Source organism: Apteryx mantelli, chromosome Z, assembly GCF_036417845.1.
Source record: "Apteryx mantelli isolate bAptMan1 chromosome Z, bAptMan1.hap1, whole genome shotgun sequence".
NCBI lineage: Eukaryota > Metazoa > Chordata > Aves > Apterygiformes > Apterygidae > Apteryx > Apteryx mantelli.
The window spans coordinates 2,157,812-2,182,556 of NC_090020.1; the positions used below are offsets into that span (position 1 = coordinate 2,157,812).

The following is a 24,745-nucleotide window of genomic DNA, read 5'->3' on the forward strand; positions in this document are numbered from 1 at the left end:
AAGCTCATTTCCTTGGACCAATCTGTGCTATCTTTTCCCTTAAAGGAGCATTCCATTTACCTGTGTTTAGTGAAACTAGACAATAAAAGGCAGTGAAGAAATTATCTGTCAAAAGAACAAGTTCCCTTCCTCCATTAGGAGATCAGAAATACTGAAGGACAGAAAACCTCACCTCTTACCCTGCATTACCACCCTCTGTTGCCCCACACAAAATCATCATACGATAAGTCCCATTGGTTATGTAGGCACTATAATCAGCTCATAGAAATCGTTCCTCCCTATGACTGAACAGGCTAAGATAATCTTGGTTCTAGACACACAGAGATGCAATATAGAACAGGCAGAGGAGTACCACAGGCAAGTGAAGAGCCTGAAGCACAGAAAGCAGAGGCAAGCTTCTATCCCATTCCTCAGTATCAGGATGCCCACAGAATCATAGAACAATTCAGGTTGGAAGGCGCCACAGGAGGTCCCTTTAGAGGTTGTATTCGTCTTCACAGAACTCACAGACCTAAAATGTCAGAGCAAGCCTTCATTGTCCTATGGTCACAGGTTAACAATGGTAATCCCAAAGTATCTTGGGTTGATTTTTTAATTATAGATCAAGGGTGTTTTCCTTCACTCAATTTAAAGTGCTTGGAAGCTTCCCTTCAATAGGAAACTAGCAGACTGACGAGGATAATAGAGGGACAAAAAATAATCCTTTCTTTCACATAATGGTTGAAATGATTGTTTCATTATTGTGAATAACAGTTAGCTCAAAGGAAAAACGCCCCCTCTCCCCATCTTTGGCAACATACACGCAAGCAGCACTCAACCATACTGTCAGAGAAGTATCAGTGGCTGCACACATTTAATACAAAGACAACAATGTGTATCTCGCAGCACTAATTTATCCTAGTCACAAGGATCGGTTTATCTCCAAAAGCTCTGCAGCTGAACTGCTATCCATTTAGTTTTCTGATGCAGCCCTGTCAAAAGTTGATGGATGGTATCATAGGCTCCCTGCTGCTCTCTCATTACAGATGCTTACACCTAATAGTTGTCAGTCTTTAACATAACTGTACTAAAACACGAAAGAGAAAACAGCCTAACATGGATAGCTATTTGATATTTCTTCTTCTCCATTTGCCAAAAATACACTGTGAAAGAAATTATACATACAAAATGCTGTCAAACAGGATAAATCGGAGACTGATTTGCCTTAAGCTTAATGGTAAAATAAGAGCTCATGGTACCTAATAAAAGGATTAAAGTGACTAACTTGCTATTCAGAAGAAGTCTAACAAAACAAACGCTGCTTTCTAACAGCAAAACTAAGTGATTTGTCGGAGGGCCCAAACCTTCCAGAAGACCCATATGCCCCAATTTTGAATCTGTACCAGATTACAGTTTGGAAATCTACCTACTATAGTATTTCCTGGAATGAAAACCTTCCTTCACTCAGACATTGGCTGCAAACTCCTCCCCTCCAGATGAATAACAATATCATGGTCACTATGAAATTCTGTACAGCTCATCATAACTGTGCTTTCAAACAGGTCACCTAACACATTTGTCAGATTGAGCAAACTCCTCCCCCCATAACACCCCATCAACCCCAAGCTTTCTCTTCCAAACTCATTCAGGCAGAAATAACAATCTGCTTCCCTTCCTGGAGCTCTGTATCTGTATTTCCCAATAAAATGTAGCTCTAAAGCTCTGAGCTGCCAGAAAGCTCCCCAGGTAACTGTTACCAACCTCTCCTGGTGCTAAGAAGCTGCACTTGCCCTGAGCATCTGTAAATCCTCACAATTCTGGGGCACAGAAGTAGTTCCTTATACTAGGAGGCATACTGCCAAATATCACATCTATTCAAACCAAAGACTGAGTCTCCTGCATTTCACTGTTGCAAATTCATGATCTCTGTTGGATTTCAAATTTAACTCAGTAAGCCATCCTTGTCTTTAACATAGGAATAATGTTTGGAATGTAACACCATGGACTCAAGAGACACTCAGCCACTGAAAAGAAAGATCATGCATTACACCAGAGCTCTGGTATCAGAACAATGAAGAAAAACTGTGCTGTGTCAGCTGACCACACAAAGCCTCTCACCACAGGATTTGCTGAGTCTTTATTCCAGATACTAGCCAGCTGACAGGCTTTAGCACTGAAGTCATTTAGATTTCAGGTACCTTATCAGAATTTTGCTTGGAATAATCCTGTCAAAGAGCTGTATTACAGACCAAGCCTCACATAATTCACTCTCCCAGTGGCCTATGCCAAGAACAGGTAATTGCTTTCAATCATTCAAACAGAGTAAACTATTTTTCAGCTAAATACTCTTGCTGTGTAATCCATCTACATGCATTTATCCAACTGTATTAAACTCTTTTCAATAAAAATGAATTAATCTTGACTTTAGAAGAATAGCATATTGGGAAAGAAAACCAGGGACAATTCTTTAAAGACACAAAAGCCAGGCCCATAACAACTAACATCTTAGAAAATAATCATAAGGTAGAATAAGTAAATATCAATCAAATAAAGCAACTTCAAGACCAGTTCACAAATTCCACAACAGAAACAGGAGTGAAAAAAAAAAAATACAGTACTGTTTTCTGTCATGTTGTTCAAGTAACATCAAGACATAAGGAAAAGTGCATTAATCTAAAGTATGTGAAACTTATATCCAAGCTTCCTAGATCAGGCAGATCAACCCTCATTGATTCAATGAAAGGTCTCATGAGTTCCCAAGCAGGTAGTCTGTTAAAACTCAAATGCAAAAGAAAATGAACATGCCTCAATTACTAGGTAAACTGGGAGATTCAAAACAGTAATACTGTTGCTTGTAATACAGATGCTTGCTAAGATGCCAAGTAGCAGACACAAAATTAAAAATAATAATAATAACAATAATAACCTATTAGATATAAGCTTCACAGTGAGTCTGTTTTGCCCCTCTAATACGTAGTAATTAAGATGCAAGCTTCGTAGTTGAAGCATGTTCTTCAAGTCTAAAGCAGTGTTTGCACATGCAAAAGCATGATTTCCATATGCAGTCAAAGCAAGAAAACAACAAACAGACCTAAAAGCATGATTTTGCAGATATCTGTACCTGGCTGAAAAATATATTTTTAAAAGAAATGAGCAAAAAAAGAAACTACTGAGAACTTACCACACTAAAATAAACTCAGTCATTAGGGATAATACCTCTTTGAACTGAAGCAAGATACAGAAGAGCTATCCCTGGGACAGCAACTTCAGGGCAGAAAAATCTGTTTGCTGACTGATTTAGTGGCTATCCAGATTAGTTATATCCTACTAATTATATTCTTAATTATATATATTATTTACATGGAGAATACAGAAGGAATTATGATAAATAACACTAAGCAAAAAGCAAAAGACCTCTCCTGCCTGACAAAGCTTTGAAAGACATTTATTATCTAGGCAGACCGTATACTCATCCCTTCTCAGTTTTTGTGACTCACAATTTTTAGTTTAATACATTGATATCATATTCAAGAACAAGTAACTGCCAGCAGAGATACAGGAGGAGCTCTCCTGAAAAAGAAGGCACCTACACACTGAAGGTGTGTAATGCAAATTCCTCATCCTGAGAATTTAGTCACAAAAGAGCAGTTACTAGCCACAGCAGAAGTCACTGTGTATTAAACATCCATCTGCTAAACAAATTTGGAGATCCAGTTTTAAAACTGTGTGAAAAGTTGAACAACTACCAACTTTTCCTTCTTGTACCCAAGGGATCTGCTGGTCTCACTTCTCAAACAAACTCTAGGCAGATATTTCCTTAAAAAGAGTCTTTTCATGTAATGCTCAGGGGACTACATATCAGAAAGGTCTCTGGTGATGAAACCTAGAAGTTTAGTCTGCATACAGAACAACCACTAAGTTTGGTCTAGATTTGTTTTCCAAACAAATAAAAATGTGCACTTACTTTCTCCTGTGAAACACCAGATGCAAGTTCAGGCAATCCTCCCCACAGCCTCAGTACTGCCTTTTGCAAAATAAAATTCACAGACTTGGAAAACCTGCAAATACAGTGACCTATATACCATCCAATTTGCAAAAGGGCCAGCAGAAGGATCTCCACCATCCTGGCAGCGTTAGATCAGAACAGCAAAAACAGGCTTTTGAATATCTGGCTAAGGAGTCAGAAATTTAGGTCATGATTCTGGGAGGATTACTCCAAAGATGGAGCTATGTCTGGAAATTCTCCCTCTACTCCTGGATTTGGGAGTTGGAAAGGCCCATATCAGCTCCAGCCCTGGAGCAAATTAGAGGCCTCATTCACAGCTTTGTTTTCTGGAGTGACACATTCCTTGTCTAAATGCAACTGAAGTACAAATTTGGAAAGGTATCTCCTAAATTTCTGACACAGGGATGAACATGGTAGCGAGATGTCAAACAGGAAATCAGCCATTATTTAACAGAGTTTCAAGAGCTACACCCCCATACATAAAAGTTAGTTTTAAGACTGGATGAATTCCTGTTTGCAGTTTCCAGATTTCAAGCAAATGCATCAGTCTGCATTTCACAGTGACAGGACCCCACCGCTAACAAGTTCATACATAAACAACAGTGCCTGTCTTCTCACCAGTTTGTGTCCTTTTGTGGCTAATGCCTCCCCATCTCTCTCCTCTATGCCCCCCATTCCCCAAGCAGTAACTGCAGTTCCCTGCTAATCCATGTGATGTCCCTACTCCATGTAAGGCAACATAGATGCTGTTGCTGAAAGTTTAAAAAGGCAGCTCTACCTGCTTTCCCTTTGGTAGGATGTCCTTCCTCAACCCATTCACCCACCTATATTGAACTTGAATATATTCCTTCCAGTATCTGCCAACAGATCCAAAAGTTATAGAAGGACAGACAGCAGTTTATAGGTGGTGTTTCCTTTGGAAAACCAGTCCAAAAAAAAAGAAAAAAGAAAGAAAGAAAGAAAGAAAAAAGGCAAAACCCCCAAAAACTAATGTCCTGTGCGCTGCTGTTGGCAGATGTGCTCTGTACAAAACTGTTCTATACATCAGGCATGCCACAGGACTACTCCAAATCCACAGCTTATATCCATTTCCACATCTAAACAATGAACTGTTTTATAGTGACATTTATAGAAACAGTGACATATCCAGGAAGATCTGGATCATAGTCCCCTTCCTCTTTATCACCAGAATACATCATATGCTGTTTCAACAGTCAGGTCTCATGTTACTCCATCTTTCTACAGCAGGCCTAGCATACCATTATTCACAAGATGCAATCACAGCAGCACAAGGCAGCAAAGGAGAGAGAAGTCAAACCATATCCTTTGCCATGGGGCAGTGCTGAGCTTGAATGTCTGGGAATCAAGCACCATATCCAACTGTTGCTAGGCAAGGATACACAAAAGTGTTTAGAGACAAGAATCTCTCTCCTCCATATCAGTGTCAGTCAGCTGGGGAGCAAAGGAGCATGTGAAAACCTAGCAAAGATATTTCTTCATTGATCTAAGCAAATACAATGGCAAACTGGCCACCACAAAAAAAGAGCAGAGTGCAAACCAATTATACAATGTTTATTAATCAACTTGATGGTTAAAGAAAGATATACTGGTTCACATTTTCCTTTCTAGGCTTCCAAACTCATTACACCAGGCTAAAAGACATTTACTTAAGTCCCAATGCATGTTCTTATATGAGTTACTGCATCTACTTTTCCTTTAGAATTAAAAAGCCCTTTAAAGTACAAACTGCTTAGCTTTATTCTGTCTATGGAAGGTTCCACTTCCATGTATACTTTACGTTAGAATAGCCCTAATGCTAACAGAGTTCACACATCCAGCTGCTAGGCAAGCAAATAACTGCAAGGCAGACCTTTCCCTTACCTGAGCAGTTTTGGAGGGGAGGCTGCAGACAGAGGTAAGATCTGTGCTGTCACATAACAATAAGCAAGCTGGATTTATGGTGACCCAAATCTAGAAACAGACAGAGAAGAGCATTACACAATTCTATGTCTAGTGTCTCAGTACTTTAGCATGCAGATTTAACTACCCTAGCTGCTGCATACACCCACTTTAAAATTCAGAGGACTATCTATGCAGGTAAGTACAGTCCTCTCCTTCCTGCTGATCAGCACCAGCATTCAGCTGTGCCTTAGTGTCCCCACAGTATCACTCCCATTCATTGACTCAAAAGCCACGCCCAACTGTATACCCATGCACTTGACCTGAACAAAATCCTGTTCATTCCTCCTTGCCTTTTCAGAAGAAAGTGTCAGACTAACTTCACATTCACTTACTGCAAAGAATTCTCTATAGAAAGGGAAAGAGACTTCAGCTTGACAGAGCTGTACCTTAGATCCTGAGTTACTATCCTTATAGGAATACACTATATTAACATAAATAAAAGTCTGTTAGCAATGCTCAGGCTCTATGGCAGTTCTTGAACTTCAGTGTCACAGAAAGACTTAGGTCAGATGAGACCTCTGAAGATAATTAAACCACATCCTCCTCAAAGCAGGGCTAATGTCAAGGGTAGACCAGGTTGTTCAGTACTGAAATCTCCAAGGATGGGAATTCCATAACCTCTCTCAGCAGGTATGCATATATATTACACACACACATACACACATATATATACAACATACACCTCCACTCCCATATTATGTAGATTTCACAACATTACAAATCATTTCAACATACGTAACAAGAAATACTAAATTTGAGGGAAATTTACTTAAATGAAATAGACGAGTGTAACTGGTATAATACAGCAACAGCTTGAGATCAGAAGGAAGATGTGAACATCAGAGGATGTGATTAAGTATGCATCTAGATTCCATTCAGATATTTGTTCCAGTAAAGACAGAAGACATACAAGTGCAATACTGATTGACTGCCCTGCACATTTCCTCCAATTCCTGCTCTGCACCTAGCTCAATAATTTAGAAAAAAATCCTTCCACAGGCAATATACTTGCATTTAAAATTGAAACCCATACAGTAAGCCAATAAATCTTAGAGTGACCACAAGCAATTTTTGCATTTTGACTCTTTTCTCCTGCTTTCTTTTGCTATCCATTTCCATATCCATGCTATACATTCATTTTAGGTAGACACCATTATTTTTTTCTTTCATTATACAGAGGCTACTTTTAGCCCTCTGCAGATTGTGCTACTACCTTTTGAGGTTAAATGCTACACCTTCTTGTCTCCTACATTTATTAATTGTATCAGTCTGCAGACTTCAGTTAGAATTCCTGGCTCAACATAAAAGCACAACGATGAAAGAAAGTGTATCCATAGGGACATATCTCATTACTGCTATTATTTATTATTCATTCCTCTAATACTTTTGGTCAGCTAATTCCGGGGTGTAAGTTGAGTTTTAACAGGGAATGCTCCAGGGTCCCTGTGTCTGACATGAAAATCTACAGAGTCTGGGAGAACATGAATTGTGTCTACAGCGTGCAGGATTCACTCTTGTCCCCATGCAGCTGTCAGCTGCTGGAACCAGGCCAAAATCATCACTATGGAATCGCCAAAGACACATAACAGTAATAAACTTCTCCACTCCCTTCCCTGGAAGGATTTTCATAGCATAGATTCTGACAGCAATCAACAGAGACACAGATAAAGTGGTGAATTTATGCAAAGCAGTCAGATCCAACTGTGAAACACACATGAAAAGGCAGGTTGGTAAAAGGCACTCCAGTGCCAGGACCTGGATGGCTACCACAGGCAGTGACAGCCTTTCAGGGACAATCCCCAACCCCACCTGACCTCTCAAAGATAAGGCAGCAACCTGCTGAGCAGCAGTAGAGCCACATGGCTCCAGCCTCTGCATTAGGGAGCTCAGGAAGGGCAGGGGGGACCCCTCTGCCTGCTCAGAGAAGTTCAGATAGGCAGTTCCAGTCTACAGCTCTGGCCGAGAGGAGCACAGTCAGCATTCTGCTGTCCTGGCCAGTGTTCTGCACACAGCTGGCAACTTCTGAAATCAGGGTGTTTCAGTCTTACCTCCAGCTGCCATCACAAGCAGCTCCTGTCCCCTTCCTCCTTCCCTGCAGCAACAGTAGCATGTGGACTTCTCTAATACAGAAGATGCTCTACAAACTCCACAGTGGCAGCAGCCCTGGAGAAGGCTCTTCGGGCATAGCAGAGCCACTCTACGATGCTATGCCATGGCTGGAAGACCAGTAGAGCAACCCGGGTATGTCAATAAAGTTCTAGTCCACCAGCAACAGAAGGCTTCTCCACACTCAGTGACAAAGAGCAAGCAAGCACAGCTCCATACAGAATTTTCCCAAAAACACAGTGTTGGTGGCAAACTCTATACAATTAGCTTGTTCCTCTGCACAGCTCAGGGCTCACAGAGTTGCATTATCCTAGATGGAAAGTCACTCCCAAAATTCCCAGTTGATGTTCAGCATCTCCTTCACTCTGCTGCTTTACTCATGCCTGTTCCAAGGCATGAGTAAAAAAGCATTAGAAAAGCATTAGAGCCCAGCACTTAGTCTGCACTTGGCTGGGGAAGAACAGTCATAGGACAAACTCACTCCCTGATGAACCAGGGCCCCTACACCACAGCTCAGGACTCAGACACAAATTTCCTCTAGACTTGACTTCATCTTCCTGCACTCCATATTTCTGGGTCTCTTCCTCCGTGTCAGACCAGCAGCTAAAATGACTTCAGTGTCACACAGCATCAAGCACCCACCACCAGGGATACAGCAGCAGCAAGACCAACACAACAGCACTCATGTCCCTCTCATGCTTCCTGTCATCCTTGAATGCCAGCTGGAAATCTGTCAGCAACATCTGTGTAATTCAGTGAATAGTAACTTCAGTTACTTTCAGTACACTTAGAATCACAGTGATGTATGGGCCAAATCAACCATCTCACCTTATTTATTGATTTGCAGAGTGGTGTTACGCATGACTGTCAGGAGCTGCAGCCCCCAGTCAAAGACCTCTGTGAGTCCCCCACAGAACTTTCCCTGCGCAACTTCATCATGGGGGAGAAAAATGGAAGATGCTTGTGTGTAGCATGAAGGACACCTGTCTCTTCCTGAGACAGAATGCAGTAAGAATTCTTGGTAGCTTTCAGTCTTCCTACCATAACCTTGGAGTATTTGGCAGCTGATAGTCACTGCTGGGTTGTAGCCTTTGGTCTTTATCCATCTTTGAGTCATTTGTTTAATTCTCCAAATAGAAAAATTGCTACCAGGATTTAGTGAATCACGCAACTCATGCTCTTCATTACTGCTGAAATCTCAGTAATTTTGCACCGCTTTTGCCAGAGATTTATGGCTGTCAGGTGCAGCAAAGCTTCTCAAATGAATTTCATGTTTTAAACTGCCTGCAGAGGGACTTGATTCCTCAAGATCTCCTGCAGATCTCTGGCTTGGCAATCATGCCAAGCACTATGGCTAACCAGCTTACTTCTGTAATGTAGACATCTCAGGGAATGGGAGAGGAGACAGGGACACTTGAGACTGATGATACAATAAGGAGGCTTGAGGCAGAGCAATGTCCATGAAGTCTGAAGTACAGGTAAGTTATGAGGTAGCCACAGATCACAGTAGTGGGAGTAAGCTGAACCTCAGTGGACTAATGCTTTCTCCTTGACTGACAGCATCTCCTTCCAGTTTCACACTAAGCAAGTATTCACTCCTTTCCACACCCACAGCAAGCAGAGTTACACAGAAGACATGGCAAAAATCTGTTTGCTGGAACAATACTGGTTGAAACTAGAGACAGAGATTGTATCTGAAAGGGTAGAGCTTTCTTTGAAGAAAGAGACCACTCTAAAACTTCACTTGGACAGGATTCATTTGGATGTAAAGTCTTCCATAATATAAATTTCCTGCAATTTTACCAAGCTACAATCTAACAATCTTTATAACAGCCATACACAGAAACTACCCAGAGAACATGCAGCACAGCTATGGGCAGTGTAAACTCAGAACCTACTTCTATCTCATTCAGATTTTATATATTATCCCCAATGTGGATTTAAGGATCACTGTTATGACACCTCTTTGAAGATTAAGACTATCTTTTGTTGGTTTGGGTTTTACAGTTTTTTAAAAAATGAAAGATGAAAATAGATCCTAAAACCTCTCAAAAGAGCAGAGAGGTCTGAATTCCAGACAGATACTCTGCCTACACACACTCCTCCTGCAGAAGCCCTTGCTCTGCAGTGCTCCTCAACTACTGTCACATTATAAACTGGAAGTGGTTGAAGTCCATCTCAGTGGCATCAATCCCTCAAACGAAGCCTGTGAAACACTTTCACACCTTTGGAATTAGAACCACTGGAAATTCAGTTATCTTGGGTTTTTGCAAAATCACATGGAGAAAATTTAAGAATACCCAAAAAAAAAAAAAAAAGCCTTCGAGACAGAATCAACAGATAAGGCCCAAGAAAAGACACATCAGAAAATAAGAGATTTAGGAGTTGCAAGCAGGTTACTGTTTGGCATCGACATATAGAATTCAGTTATAGATACAAAGCAACTCTGCAGTTTTCATCCACATCAGCCAGAATACAGCTATTTTTTAAAGAGTCAAATATTAACAAGCAATTCACTTTAAACTGGCCTCCACCCTTCCAATGAAAAACAGCCTGAGACCTTGCAGGCCACTGCAGTCGCAAGTAGTTTTGCTGGTTTTCCAGCTAGAATTGAAATGAAAACAGAGGTTAGCAAGTCCCTCGCAGCAAAGGCTGAACCTCTGGTGCCCATTTCAGTCATTGGCAAATTTGCTTTGATAACTGTTTCAGAATTGACTTTGAGGAGACCAAGGTTAGAGCACTAAGCCCAGACTAACTGCTCCAGAACACATACTGTCCATCTCTCGGGCCATAGATGTGCTCAGAACAGTGGCTGGAGAGACAACAAAGCACATGGGCTAATTCCTGTGGTCCAGTAGTGGGACATGGGTACAAAATCAAGATTAGGGTATCTATGATTAGAAGTGAAACCAGCAGCTTACAGCTGGACTATGCAAGGAAAAACAGAAATAGCAAGCAGTTTTAGGAAAAAATCTTGTCCCTTCTCTTTCAAGTTTTTGCACAGAACTTTCAAACTCAGGCCTAATACTCTATATCTCTCAAACTCTCAGTCCAAAGGAAAAAAAACACTTTGTACAATGGAAGGGGCCCAGAAGTTAAGCACATGACAGCTCAGAACCTGTGTCCCTCACAGCAGCATAGAGCTGTTGGATTTGGGAAGACAGCCCAGCACAGAAACATGTTGGTGTCACACGATCTCCCGAGAAGCAAGAGAGAGCAAAAGTGAAAAACTAGCAGTGTGAACATGGTCCATAAACATTAGGCACATTGTTCACAGGGAAGAACAGGGACAAAGGTCCACTACTCTACACAGTTCCCTTATGAGCATCTGTACTGCAGGATCAGTCTTTCACAGAACCTTTTCAGGATAAGGCCATGTGGAACACCTTCAGCTACAGTCTCCCAATAAATGATTCAAGAAGCATATCTGAGTTCAGAAGGGGCAAGTCAGTCTTTTTACAAGTATCCAGTAAGTGAGGTAATTTGTTTCAGGGTTTTGCATGTGTTTTCTTCAAGACAGTATACATGATAGCCTCTTCTGGAAGACCACCAGTCAATCTACAAGTGTCCAACTGCTTCAGACTCCTTCCACACAGCCCTTTCTCTGGTTGTATCCCTCTCTCTACAACAGCTTGAAAACATGGATGATTCCCAGAGCTGAGATGATTCCAAGCTGTGCCACTCCCAGACTTCTCTACTGCATAAGTCAGGCAGATTTGTAATTCAACAGCTTATCATTTCAAACAGTGACCACATCACACAGAACAGCTCTAAGTCAGTAAGACTCCACAGGCCCAGGTAATTACTGAATATCTTCCCATTCTCAAGACTGTGATAGTCCCTTGATATGGGGCTGACATATGTGGAAGAATGCATTTCTAGCTGCTGCTTTCTCATATAGCACCATGAACTGCTAGGGAAAAATTGTTTGCTGCCTTTATGCATGGCCCCACCCAGGCCAGTCCTGCAGGTTCATAAGGTCCACAGTCACCAGTACCTTGTTCTCCAGTTCTTTTGCTCACAAGCCAGAGCCAAATGACAAGCACAGAGCAAGATTGTCTCGGTGGAGCTAGATGTAAAAAGCAGCAGCCTGACACTCTGCTGTAATAGATTAAACACTGATATAACACACTGCGTTCTGCTTGTAGTTCGAGCTCTTTAGGAAGTGCATAATTGGATCTAGAGAACCTCACACTGCTCAGACAGTTTTCAAGTTTTCCTCAGTGCATCCTGAAGTATCACCTACAAGATTCTGTTAATTACACACGAGTTATTCTCACTTGCATGGCCAAATACAACTTGGACCATCCAGATACAAAAATAAGACAAACATATTCACAATGTGTACTAAAAGGTTTTAACCATATGCAGATATTATTATTTTTCCACGGAGCATAAGTACAGTTTTCCAAGATCTGCAGAGCTCAAGTAACAGTTCCATAGTCTATTGCAGTGCAAGAAAGGTACTTGTTGCATGTAGAACAGGGGGAAGCTTTCAAGGCAAATGGCTTTAGCTCTTGTGCTTAGCTAGCAGCAAGATCTCTGTGAAGCACACTTCTGAGGTGGATCCCATAGAAACTAAGTTTTTCTTCCTGCACAGGTGCAAGATGCACACAGTCCTTGTCTTCAGACCTTTGGAAATCAAGCCAGCAACTATGCTGCCTGGAACAGTTTCCAGCTTGACAGTTGCTGCCACACATTTATGTACTTTCCCATTGATCAGCTCTGTTTGTACACAGCCAAGCTCTTTTCTACAGCATCAGATACAGCCTCTCCTGTTGAAATGGATCTTGCAACTTGCAACGTCTGCTGCATTAAAGATCCAGACCTGCTGCACAGTTCTACCTCCGCTGCACAGAGCTAAAGCAAAATGCTGCTCATTATAAAATGACCGTCTTTTAAAGGACAAGTATGCTGCAATCCCAGTTCTTAAATCCTATGTAGCTGCTGCAATGAAAAACAACAGTAACTGTCTGGCAGGTTCTTCAGCCCAAAGCCAGGCAGAGAAGCATTTAAGTCCTGAAAACCATAATAGGCAAGACAAACACAAAGTATCCTTTCACACAGAATATCCTTCCCCTCAAGTATTACTACTTTCATGGATTTACATGCATCACACAATGCCAGAAATGCGAAAGTCACAAAAGAAGGCTTCGACGCATTCTACTAGTGGTGTGGTCTCCAATTTACCAAGTGTTTCTGTCCCGTCAGTCGATGTTCAGTTTCACATTTGTTCTTACACAAATACAGCAGGTGCCAGTCTTACACATATTGCCACATGTCATTCAAGCTCTTCTGTGCTCACTCCTCTGCCACAGGAGAGCTGAGCAGTAACCATCTCCCAGATCAGCACTAAAGATGGAAGCCAGAAATGTCTTATTGTATGTACTGGAGGAACTGAGCTGCTGCTGCCCCAGATTCTAAGCCAGCCTATCAGCCATCAACATTGCAGTCCACTTTCTGATAAGCATCATTCTTGGAACCTCCAAACCCGCCTGATTAAAGTATCTAAACAAAAACAAACAAACAAACAAAACAAAAACAAAACAAAACAAAAAAACTAAACCCCCCAAAAGAAAAAAAAATCCACCAATCCAAATTCAGAGACATCTGGTGATGATGACTTTCCCTTGGGCATTTGTTCCAAATGTCAGTTTGCTTCAGCTGTAGTTAGTATTCTTAACTTTACACATCAAAGTTTCCTGAATATCAGACACATTATACTTCTGCAGTACCTTTTGTAAGCTATGCCTGGAATCTCACAAAAGACAGTCACGCATGTAACAGATACTTTCTGTAACAGCAGGTTGCCTGCCATTATTTTATCTCCTTTGCTCCCTGAATCAGCTATTCTATCTTTTTTCCTGGGACTGCTTTAAACTAACCAGTCTCTAGTTATTTGTACTTTCCCATTTGTCCTTTATGTATAATTGCAGCACACCCACAGCTTCCCTGAATCTCTTTCCTAGTCCAGTATCTCTTAAAAGTTTAATAGATAATTGAGCTCAGCCAACACAGACAGCCAGGCACAAAACTTACAAAACTACTCATCTAACTTGTTGAAAACCATGCTTCTCTGTTTTGCATAAAGGAAAAACAGTGTTCCATCCTTGTATATTCAAAAAAAAAAAAAAGATCAGAGATGCCAGAGCGCACATAAGCATTTACTGAACATTCCTGAACATTCTTGGATCATTAAACACTATCGTCTCTCCATGGTGACAGACATATATGGCAAATGGATTTTCTTTCATTCCTAATGTACTTAGTAGACTAAGCTATGCTATTTACAGATTTTTTCCTCAGGGTTTTTTAAATATTTTTATCAAATTTTCTGACTACACCTTCTGACTTCACCTTTTCTCCCTCAGTGAGTGACAGAATTTTAAGAAAAAAGAAATTCTCTCCCTGCACACTATCACCACTGTACACCAGGCTTGCCTGTCAGGCTCTCCCTTTACATTTCAGGACTGTGAAATTAAAAAAAAAAAAAAATCTAATTTCTACCACTGGGAGAAAATAAACAGCACAGAAAGAAAAGGATGTAGCTCCTCTTTGTTCCATTGCTGAGGAAGTTAATATTCAGGAAATTAACTCCTCATATAAAAGTTAGAAGTATCATCAGACATAACCAAACAGGAAAGCAAGGAAAATGCCACTGTGTCATTTGAATCTTTAATATGCAGTGGAGCTTTCTCAGTATAACACGATCTCAAAGTCTCTGCACATTGTACCCAAGTGCCAACACTTGTTATCTGGTATCATTAAACTGCAGAGCACCAACAGTTCTCATAAGGACTGGCTACAACCAACCACTTACAAATGAGGGACAGGTGGGGGGGGGCACAGATATTAATGAGTACACTAACAAACTTGCATCTGCTCAGTTCGAAAAAAGATGAAGGCCAGCCATGTTAGCCTCCTAACAAAAGCTGTCCACACTGCTGTGAGAAAAGACTGCAGGCTGCACTTTACCCTTCAGAGTGGGTGAAAATATTCAGCCAAAGCATCTATGTGCATATGAAGAGATATATGGACAGGTAATGCCACTGCATCAGCTGTCTCCAACAAAGCAGCTAGCTCGACACTGGTGTCTGACTCCACAACCAAGGTCAGCCACATTTCTCTCCCAAGAGCATGCAAGTGTTTTATACAATGACCGTCTTCTCTTCATCACACAGTTAACCTATCATTTGGATCTTCCCTTTTCCCCAAACCAACATAGCTTCCCAAAATAAAAATGATTTTTATTTACTTTTAATTTGTTACAGGCTTCTTAGCCCAAGCTAAATGGTGCTGTAACATCAGGAAGCATGGGCGAAAACTAAGCATCTCCAGGGCTCAAAGCTAGTAAAACAATTGGATGCAGTGGCTAGAGCAGTATGTTCTTACCTGGCCTAATTGTACCTTATAGTTCAAAGGCTGTTGTGCAGCAAAGGCATGCTCATTTGAGCCAACAGCTCTTAGCAGTAACTAGTGCATGGCTCTTACAGTTTCAGCAGAAATTGTATTCACGACAATACCCGTTCCCTAGAAGAAATTTTTCAAAACACATTACCAGCTTTACCCTTGACTGCACCTCTGTATTAGGGGAAGGAAAGCTAGTGAAGAACTTACTGATTTCCAGCATTAACAGAAACAATTCACCCACTTCTTCATGCATGACTTGAAACAAATGTTTTGAATTTTAGCTAAATCATTCCCTCAAACATCATCCACTTATACCAGATCCATTCACTTCTTTCACAAAAACAACATTTGTGAAAAACTCAACACACAGAAAAAACATAACCCCTCTCCACGTTCCTCAGCAGAACAAAGTTCAAGGACAAATCCAACAGAGGTAAATGTATTTTGAAACAACAGCAACACTGCTCTCCCATCACCACAAGAAACTACACAAAGCTTCATTTAAAAAAGGGGAAGGGAGGGAATGAGAATATCATAGAGGTACATGTATCACTTTACCAAGTTTATCACTTATCTATGAAACAGCTGAAGAGAGTCATGTTAACACCTACCTTTTCAGGTGCAGGGCTGATTTTATTTCTCAGACATTTTAAGATTTCCCGCTTGTCACATGTATTTTCCTGGAATTTTTTGGAATTACCTTATTTTAAAAAGCTACAGGTTACTCATTCAAAACAAATTTTAGAACCTGCAGCACAGGCTTAGAACAGCACATGGACTTATAACCACACAAATGGAAGAGGAATTGGGTAATTATGGCACAGGTTTTGTACCAGAGCACTTGACAACAGATGCAGTTTCTGTTTTGAAAATTGCTTCAGTAAGGCCTAAAATTGAAAGATGATTAAAAAAAGAAAAAAAATATGCCCAATAAAAAATAGTAGCTGCACTTGGAAGCTCCTGCCCCAAGCAGTTATTTTCTTTAAAGTATGAAGCTGTAGAAAGTATCTCCTTAAAAAGCGGATACAGGGCCTCAACACAGTTAATTGATAGAAGACTAAAATACATACTGATATTGTGACTTTAATCATTCACTTTTCTGAAAGCTTTTTCCAGTGAGGGATGATACATAAAATGACTGACATTGTAATAAATACCTAGAGCTTTAATCTTGTATCATCATCATGACAAGCTGATTTATTTGGATTTGTATCTGGACAGGATATAATTTATCAAATTGTCATGGAAATGTGTCACCAATCAATGCAATCCTGTTACATGCCTAAACATGTACACACAGATCATTTAAACTGATAGCAAATACTTAGAATTCCTGTGATGTGACTATTACACTGAAGTTGCACATGCCAGCTTACATAATTGGAGAAATATTAGTTTCCATGATAACAAAAAGCTAAATTATAGTTATAGGGATGTGGGGGGTGACAGAGGTGTGGGGATACACGCTATGCTTATAAGATGAGTAATGCTACTTACCTCTTCAAAGCTCCCCAAACTGTAACCTGAATTCTCTGAGCACAGTGCTTTCCAGTACTGTGTGTGCCTGAAGTATTTCACAAATACTGGTAGAGAACCACCACTAAAAGATAGGAGAACGTTAGCAGCTGGACCAGTAGCTATGGAGTTTGCTTCAGGTACATGTCAGTTGGAAACACACTTAGGCACACAAAGCACTGTAATGCTGTAAGACAGGATTTTCAACTACATTAGTGAACATGTGACAAGTTGTCACCTTATAAAATGGGCAGACTGCCATTATCTTGAAATAAACTCTCCTGTGAGTTTATCAGTTCGCTGCAGACATAAGAAGCCCAACTGACGAGCAGTTACTGCCCAGACTGAATGTGCCCGCATTCAATCTGCCATCAAAAGTCTGTAATAAGCAGCAAAATATTCAGATTTGCAGAAGATTGTTACCATACAAAAAAAGCCTTTCCAAATACCACACACAGTTCTTACTACGGAGTCTCTAAGGCAGACTCTTCCCTGATCCTGAAATCCGATTTATTCAATCAGACCATCTCCTGCATGTGCAGAAGCAAGCACAGAGCAGGTATACAGCTCACCCTATGCAGATAGCTGTCAAGAAGCTGTGGGTGACTGCGGGGGGGGGGGGGGGTGCGAGGGGGAAACAAAACAAAACAAACAAAAAAACAAACCCCCACACTCGAAACACTCCTGCAACTGAAGTTACAGAACAAATTAAAACAACTGCAAGGCCAAGCAGCCCTTACATTCTCCTAGCCTGGTCCAGTTCTCACCCTGGAAGATGAGCATATTCTGAAAACAAGTCAAATGCTCCATACTCATCCACAACAGAGTAACCCTGAGAAAAAGGCAGCAACAGCAAACAGGTCCCCAAAGGTTTTCAGCACTCCTGAGTTTAGTCAGCCATTAAGCAACATCACTGAGGAACCCAACCTTGTAGGTGACCACCTGAACCACATAAAAGTGGCTCTCAAAACTCAGCAGTTCATGGAAAAAAAACCTCCCCTCAGTCCCATTCCCCCACACCTCACTGCACACTCCTAACACCTCCTAGGCCTGTTTTCTTCTCCTTCTTGACTCAGAAAAACATCAGTTTGGGGGGTTTGTTTTCTTTTTTTTCTTTAAATATGGCCATCCCATTCACACCAGAACCCCTGCAGTAGGGCTGAGGCCACAACTTTGTCCCATCAGCATGGGGTTCCTCATGGCTCCCCAGGGCTCCACAACCTGACCCCAAAGACTCAGGCCCTGTTTAGCAGGAGCACAGCAATCCAAGGGCCCTGGTGGCAGTTGTTAAGTTGGGCGTGTGCTGTGACCCAGAGCACAGACAGGGACACCTGCAAACCTGCCCTGCCAGAGAGTGACAAAGCTACCTCAGGCTGCATCGGGCATCTAAACAGGATGGCAGCAAGTGACTTTCCTCTCTCTCAGTCTTCACTAAGAACTCTGAATGCATTCACTAATTCAATCTGCAGAACAAGGGTTTTGGCACAGCGGCCAACCTTTACCCATGTGCATTCAGGTGCCTTGTGTGCTAGGGCACAGACAAGTACACCTGCAAACCTGCCCCATCAGGCAGCCAGAAGGGAGGTAAGTTCAAAAGCCCAGAGTAGGTGTCACTTCACCCCCAAGCCCTGCACACAACCTGCCTACCCAGAGATGTTAACAAGTGTCAGACCATCCAGAGCCAGAGTCGTCTGAAGAGAAGCTTGCGCCCCACCACCAGCTACTCTTCTGGAGATGGGGACATCCTCAGCCCTATCCTTAGCTTGGCAGGCTGGAGGGCACACTTACTTTCTCTTTCTTGGCAGAGGGGACGAGAGTCGCCAGCTGCTCGCAGCCCTTGCTGAGCTTCTTGCCAGTGCCGTCGGCAGCGGTGCTGCCGCTGCTCTCAACCTTGATGAGTCGGTGCTTGGGGGAGATGTACTTGACGTCGGGCGGCGTGGCCGGGCGGCGCTCGCTGTGGCTGCGGAACAGGTGCGGGGAGCCGGCTGCGGAAGCGGCGGGCGGCGCGGCGCAGCACGACGAGGAGGAGAAAGCCCTCGGGGCCGCCTCGCCTGCATCCTCGGGCGCGCAGTAGTCCGGGCGGCATATAGCGCGCAGCTTGCGCAGGGACGAGCCGGGCCCGCTGTAGGGGTCCTCAAAGTCGCGGTCCTTCTGGGCGCGGTAGGCACGCAGCAGGTCGCTGGTGTCGTCGCGCAGGTGGCGGTGCTGGAAGCCGGGCGAGGTGTGGTGGTGGAGGTGCGGCGGGCCGTCGGGGCGGGGCGCGCCGCCGGCACCGTTGCGCTTCTCGCGGTAGTCGGGCCGCGGAGGCTGCGGGGGACTCTTGGTCTTGTTATTGCCCAGGCTGAAGTACTTGTTCAGCCATTTGGCCATCGTCGCCGCCGGGCCCTACGGCGCTGCGCCCATGGACGGCAGCTCGGCCCGCGGCGCCGACCCGCTGCCGCTCAGCGCTGCGCACCGCCCCCGCACGCCGCCACCGCCCGCATGGAGGAGAAGGAGCGGCGAGGCAGGTCAGCCACCTCCCCCCACGCACGCCCAACTTTGCCGCTGCCACCAGGGGCCCGAACGCTCCACTCCGGGCCTCAACTTCCCGATGGGACGGGGCAGCTCCGCACCCCCCGCGGCCGCGGGGGCCCCTTCCCCCACCCGCCCCGCCGCGGCTCCTCCGCGCTTACACGCTCCTGCAGCCCGGCCTGACCTCAGCACGCACTGGGGAGGCGGGGGACGTATCTGCATGCGGGGCCCGGCCCATCGCCGCGGCCGGGGGCGGGGAGAGGCGGGCGGGGGCTGGGCCAGGTGCCCGCCGGGCCGAGGGAGGCTGCGCGGCGCACTGTGCCCTTCCTGCCGGGGGGGGGCGGTGTCCGATCCCTTTTCCCAAGGTGACGAGCTGGCGGGGTTCATCGTCGTCCCCGGGACGTGCAGCAGCACCCACGAGCTGCTTCGGGAAGTGAGGGAGCTTCGATCTGGCCTCTGCGGGGCAGGGCGACCCGGAGGGATGGGGGCACAGGCAGGCAGGAGGCACTGGCGCTCCTGGCTCTCTAGGTTGCTTTGGGTTTAGGAGCCTCTAGGAAGGCACGACCTGGTGGATCGATGTGACCCCGCGCGGTTCGAGCTCTGACCTTTCCAGCACTGCTGCGTGTGCGTCACCTTCTGCGTTGGTGGACCCCTGTTGGAGGTGAGGGGTGAATTTTCCTAAAGAAGGTTTCCAAGGCCTGTGCTGGGCAGGACTGGTGCTGCTAAGCGAACAGGATATTGCATTTTGTGTCGGTAGATGTCTTTCTCGGGTTTGTGCCTGCATTCCTAGATAAGGGCTACAGTAAATCAGACAAGCAGATGATGCCTATGTGAATCATGCTGCCAGGCTTGTATATTGCCAGGATATGTGGCTTTCTGGTCTGCCACAGTTGTGACCGGTTAGTATTGTTCTTGCTGGTTTTGTCTTTGTCTATCTACCTAAGGGTGAACATCTGTCATAGTAGGTTCTCTCAGATGCTTTCTGCCTTGCTATGTTTGTCTCACTTGAATCTTTAGTCCCCCTTCCAGCACTGATTTGACCTGGCTTTGGAGGGAGATTGAGATGGATGTGCAGTGGGGCATAAGGTGAATGTCCCTAGGCTGGTGTATCTGGGCCTGTCTCCTGTGTCTTGCCACAACAAATAAGGTAAGCAGACCAAAGGACTACCCAGTGAGAGTCTGGCCAGTGGTGCTTCAATTGTGCATACTGGTCCGGGAATGGAGGTTTTCATCATTTTTCTGTCCTGCTAACACTGCAGAGGGAGAAGTCAGCTTCAAATAAGGATGGAGAAGGCCTTGGACTTACATCTTTGAGAGGCCTCCATCAGTGAGAATTCAGATATATCAATAAAAACAACAGAAAGTTGTTTTGTTTGTTTCTTTTCCCTCCTTTTGGGATTCATCTTTTTCATTGTTTCAGTTCAAGCCATTTCAAATTGTGAAAGGGATTCTCAGATCTATACTTTTGTATAAAGCAACAGTTTCCTGTTGCTTTATCAAGTGCATACACACAGACACAGGACAACACTCTGCACAAGAGCATCCCAGTTCTGTTGGAAGCCATGGACATGTCCCTAATACAAACAGCAATGATCTGAACATGCCTTCTGAGCAGAAGGGTGGCCTGAAATTAGAACTGAGATGTAATCCCCTTTTGAAGATGTGAAAGTCCATTGCTATGCAGGCTAAGACCGCTATACAGTCTTCAGAAAATGGAATGAAGATGTCAGGGTCTTGTCATGTTTTGCACTGTTGCTTTTTATCTTTAGGCAGATGGTCCTCTTTTTAGTCTTCTCATTTTATGTTCAGAATGGGGGATGGGAGAGGAAGCCCTTATCTATATGTCATTACAAGTCACCTATCTAGTGCTCTGCTTATACTTTTGCATTGCTGAGGTCCAACAACAGAGGCATACCTGTAGTGTATTTGATTCACCCACTCCCCAGTAATGATTTTTGAGGGCTGAACAAAAGTTTATCTTGTCTCCACGAGATAATTAAAGGTGCATTGGATTTTCACATGCAGGTTTTTTCTGGTTTTATGGACAACTTTAACTTTGCTCTTGTCTGTACATGCTCTGTAGGATGCCTCTTTTGAATGCAAAGAAGTGTCTTGGTTTTGTCCATCTTGCTCAAGGTGAGTCTGTCCGTATGCTCTGGTGACCTCCTGAAAGCATAGCTGTATGCCAACCACCCCTCCCCATGTTGTGAACACAGGGTTTAATTATAATTCCTTCCTGAGAGGACTTCCTGCAGCATTGCCCTTAGCTGGTGTGAAAAGGGACATGACATCCTTTCTTTGCTAGTTTGAGAAACCAGAAATTTTTCTGTTTTTATATTCTTAGTGTTGTCCACCCATCTCTGTTCAGTGTGTTCACCATGTCTTGCCTTAGTTCTCAGAGCAACCTTCCAGCCTAAGACCCACCCTGCCAGATACCCAGTTTCTAACTTGGCCAGTACCATGGTCTTTTAGGGGGTTGCAAGACTCCCAGCAGTTGCTATTTCCAGGAATGCCATGTTCTATGCCGTTACATAAGGGTTGGTTTATGTCCTGAAGCAAGATGGGTTTGCATTTCTTTAAAACTTCAAGGATCTCATTGCTCAGACGTCTGGCAGCTCCCTAATCCTGTTCTGCCTGTCCTTCCTTCTGACAACGTGGCTCCAGCATGGAGGCATGGGAGGGGCAAGAAGACTGTTTCGGTACCCCCAAACTCAGTCCCACAGCTGTCCCTCGTGGCAAAGATGAGGAACTATGTTTTCTGCACTGCTTTGGCAGGCAGCCTGGGGGTCAGATGAGCAGAATGCTGCCAATGCAGGGAAGCTTATGTAATATTTCAGAGGTTCCCTTTACCCACTTCCCATCAAATCTCAGGAATATGTGAGGATGGGAAAGATGTGGAGACTGGATAGCCCCAAGAAAAGCTAAACCTATATAATACTTAACATGAATGAAACTAAAAGAATCTGCAAGGCAGGCACAGAAGAGAAATGAGATGAATGTTTCTTTTTCCTGCAGAGCATGCCAGTCTCTGAGCTTGCACTAGCCAGAACTGCAAAAAGCACAGCAGCCATGGATGTGCAAAGGCTGCTTCCCACTCCCAGAATGCTCAGAGGGTATGTCCGCACCTGCAGCACTACTAATTCCTGACCTGACAAATCTCCCTGTGGCTCTTTGGAGGAACAGGACTTCATCCTTTCAGAGCGTTGACTGGAGTTATGAGTTAATGGTTAGGTTTTGGCATGGTTTTGTGCAACGCTCGGGGATGGAATGGTAGTGGTGAAAGAGACAAATTAAAACTTCTTTGGGAAATAACAGATCCTAAAATGCTATTATCTGAATTGAACACATGCTTCTGGCCTTGCACCTCTTGCAATAGAAGCACCAGGACAGGCTTTTCAATTTGTTCCAACTTAGAGAACAAGCAATACTGAGATTCTTATCTCAACTGAGACTAAATGAAGAGCTGGCACTTGATACATGTTTATTATTGCACTCAACTCATTCATTTGTACTGACTAAGTATGCAAACTACTAATTATGTCAATTTAATTAAGTAACACAGCTAAGGAGCAACTTCTCTGAAACTTATGTGACATTTCTTTCCTCTCATGCTTCTGGTTTTCTTATTTAATAAATGTTGCAATAAATTTTAACTGCCTTTTGAATTAAAGAAGAAAAAGGAGCAGAGGAAATAACTTTCTGGATTAATAAACCCTCAGCAGTGCTGCCATATCTAACTCTACAGCTGTTCTACAATAAAGCAAGTCCTACGTTTTTGATGCTGATTAGCTCCTCATATTGAAATACCTACAACAGGGCTTGGAAGGAGGACAATACATCTGGTTATTACGGCCTTGGCCTGGGCAAAAAATCAACATGTTAAGATCTGCCATCACAAAACAGAGAAATGTTCTCTTTCCTGATGTGCTTCTCTCTTGGTGACTAATGTCAGATATTTCAGACATCCCTAATGCACTTGAATTCCTCCTATCTATTTGTATTGCATCATACTTAGGTAGTGATTCCAGACCAGTTTGTGACTCACAGCTTATCAAAACTCTGAATGTTTTCCTTTTTGTGTGTGTATGACTAAATGTGGTATTACTGGAAAGATAGATTTTTCCACTCTCCAGAATGACTTCCTACATCAACTAGTTTACTCCTGGGCAGGATGGAATAATTATTCTGCAGTTAGGTTTTTGTTATTTAAATTCAACAAATACCCCCACATTGTCATGCTTCAGGAAAGCAGGGGCTCTTCCGCTCTTGTGACTGTCTCTGTCTCCCCGCTAGCTAGCATGGACCCTGTTTCCTTGCTTTTACTTTTCTTGTATCTTATGGGCTATTCAAGGTCAGATTTTGAAAAGTAGAATTTGCAAAAGCAGCTCATAAAGCCAGCTGGAATTAGGGTCCCAGGTACTGATAAGCATCCCTCTTGTCACCTGCTTCCATCTTTAGGTGCCTCTAAGTCTGGAAGTCTTTGACCCAGGTGACCAATATGGGCAGCATCATTGATTTGCTCTGATTTTATGGGCAGCCTGGAATGACTGGAGTTGTGCCCTACAACCACAGCCAGCCTTCAGGCAATTAGATTAGGTCTGACCATGGTGTAGCTGCAACAGCACAGGATGCTACATGGGTTGCAAAACCTGGCTGGGACCTTGGTTCAGCCTCACAGGCTGAACCATTAGGTGGCTAAGCTGTGGACTTTCCTCAGCTGGATAAAGGGGAGCTCTGTCATTGCAAGCTCTTCTCCCTGCTTTTTACTGTAACATGCAATGACTATAGCATTTCTGGCTCCTTCTGCTCTGCACAGGCCTGTTCTCTTCCACCTCTGCACCTTTCCCACCAGGCCTGCCACTGGCCTCCTGGTACTACCTCCTGGAAGTGATGGGACTTTCTGCACCGTAAGGAGAAGTCAGGCACAGGTAGAGGGGCCCAGAGAGGCTGTGAGATTTCCATCCTTGGAGATCACAAACTTCACCTGGAGAAGGCCCTGAACATCTAGATTTATAGTGGCCCTGCTTTGAGCAGGGGGTTGGCACCTCTGTTCAGAGTTCAGAGATTTGGGCAGAAGCTCTGGAAATTATTCTGTGCTTCTAAGGAGCTGCTCTCCATTCTGTGTCCTCCCAAACTCCTGTGCTCCTGTGCTGCAGGATGTAGAGACGTGGTGGGATAGCTCGCATGACTGGAGTGCTGTCATGGATGGCTACGTGTTTTTTAGGAAAGACAGGCCAGGAAAGCGAGGTGGCGGAG

At 43.7% G+C, this 24,745-nt stretch overlaps 1 protein-coding gene and 1 long non-coding RNA gene across 4 annotated transcripts in view; one reads left to right on the forward strand and one right to left on the reverse strand.

Annotated features, from left to right (window-relative positions):
- Window positions 1–19,536, reverse strand: part of SHB (SH2 domain containing adaptor protein B) — a 96,216-nt gene extending 76,680 nt beyond the window's left edge. For all 3 annotated transcript variants that reach the window (XR_010886947.1, XM_067316033.1, XM_067316032.1), the window contains exon 1: window positions 18,767–19,536. Coding sequence is in view for 2 of the 3 variants with exons in the window: in XM_067316033.1 (XP_067172134.1) it covers window positions 18,767–19,348 (582 nt within the window). In the remaining variant the exon portion in view is untranslated. The remainder of the gene's footprint in view (window positions 1–18,766) is intronic.
- Window positions 19,537–20,604: 1,068 nt separating this feature from the next.
- LOC106487470 (uncharacterized) lies at window positions 20,605–22,534 on the forward strand. The gene is made up of 3 exons (XR_001293074.1): window positions 20,605–20,636; window positions 21,573–21,625; window positions 22,505–22,534. It is a non-coding gene; the product is annotated as an uncharacterized lncRNA (long non-coding RNA).
- The last annotated feature ends 2,211 nt before the right edge of the window (window positions 22,535–24,745 follow it).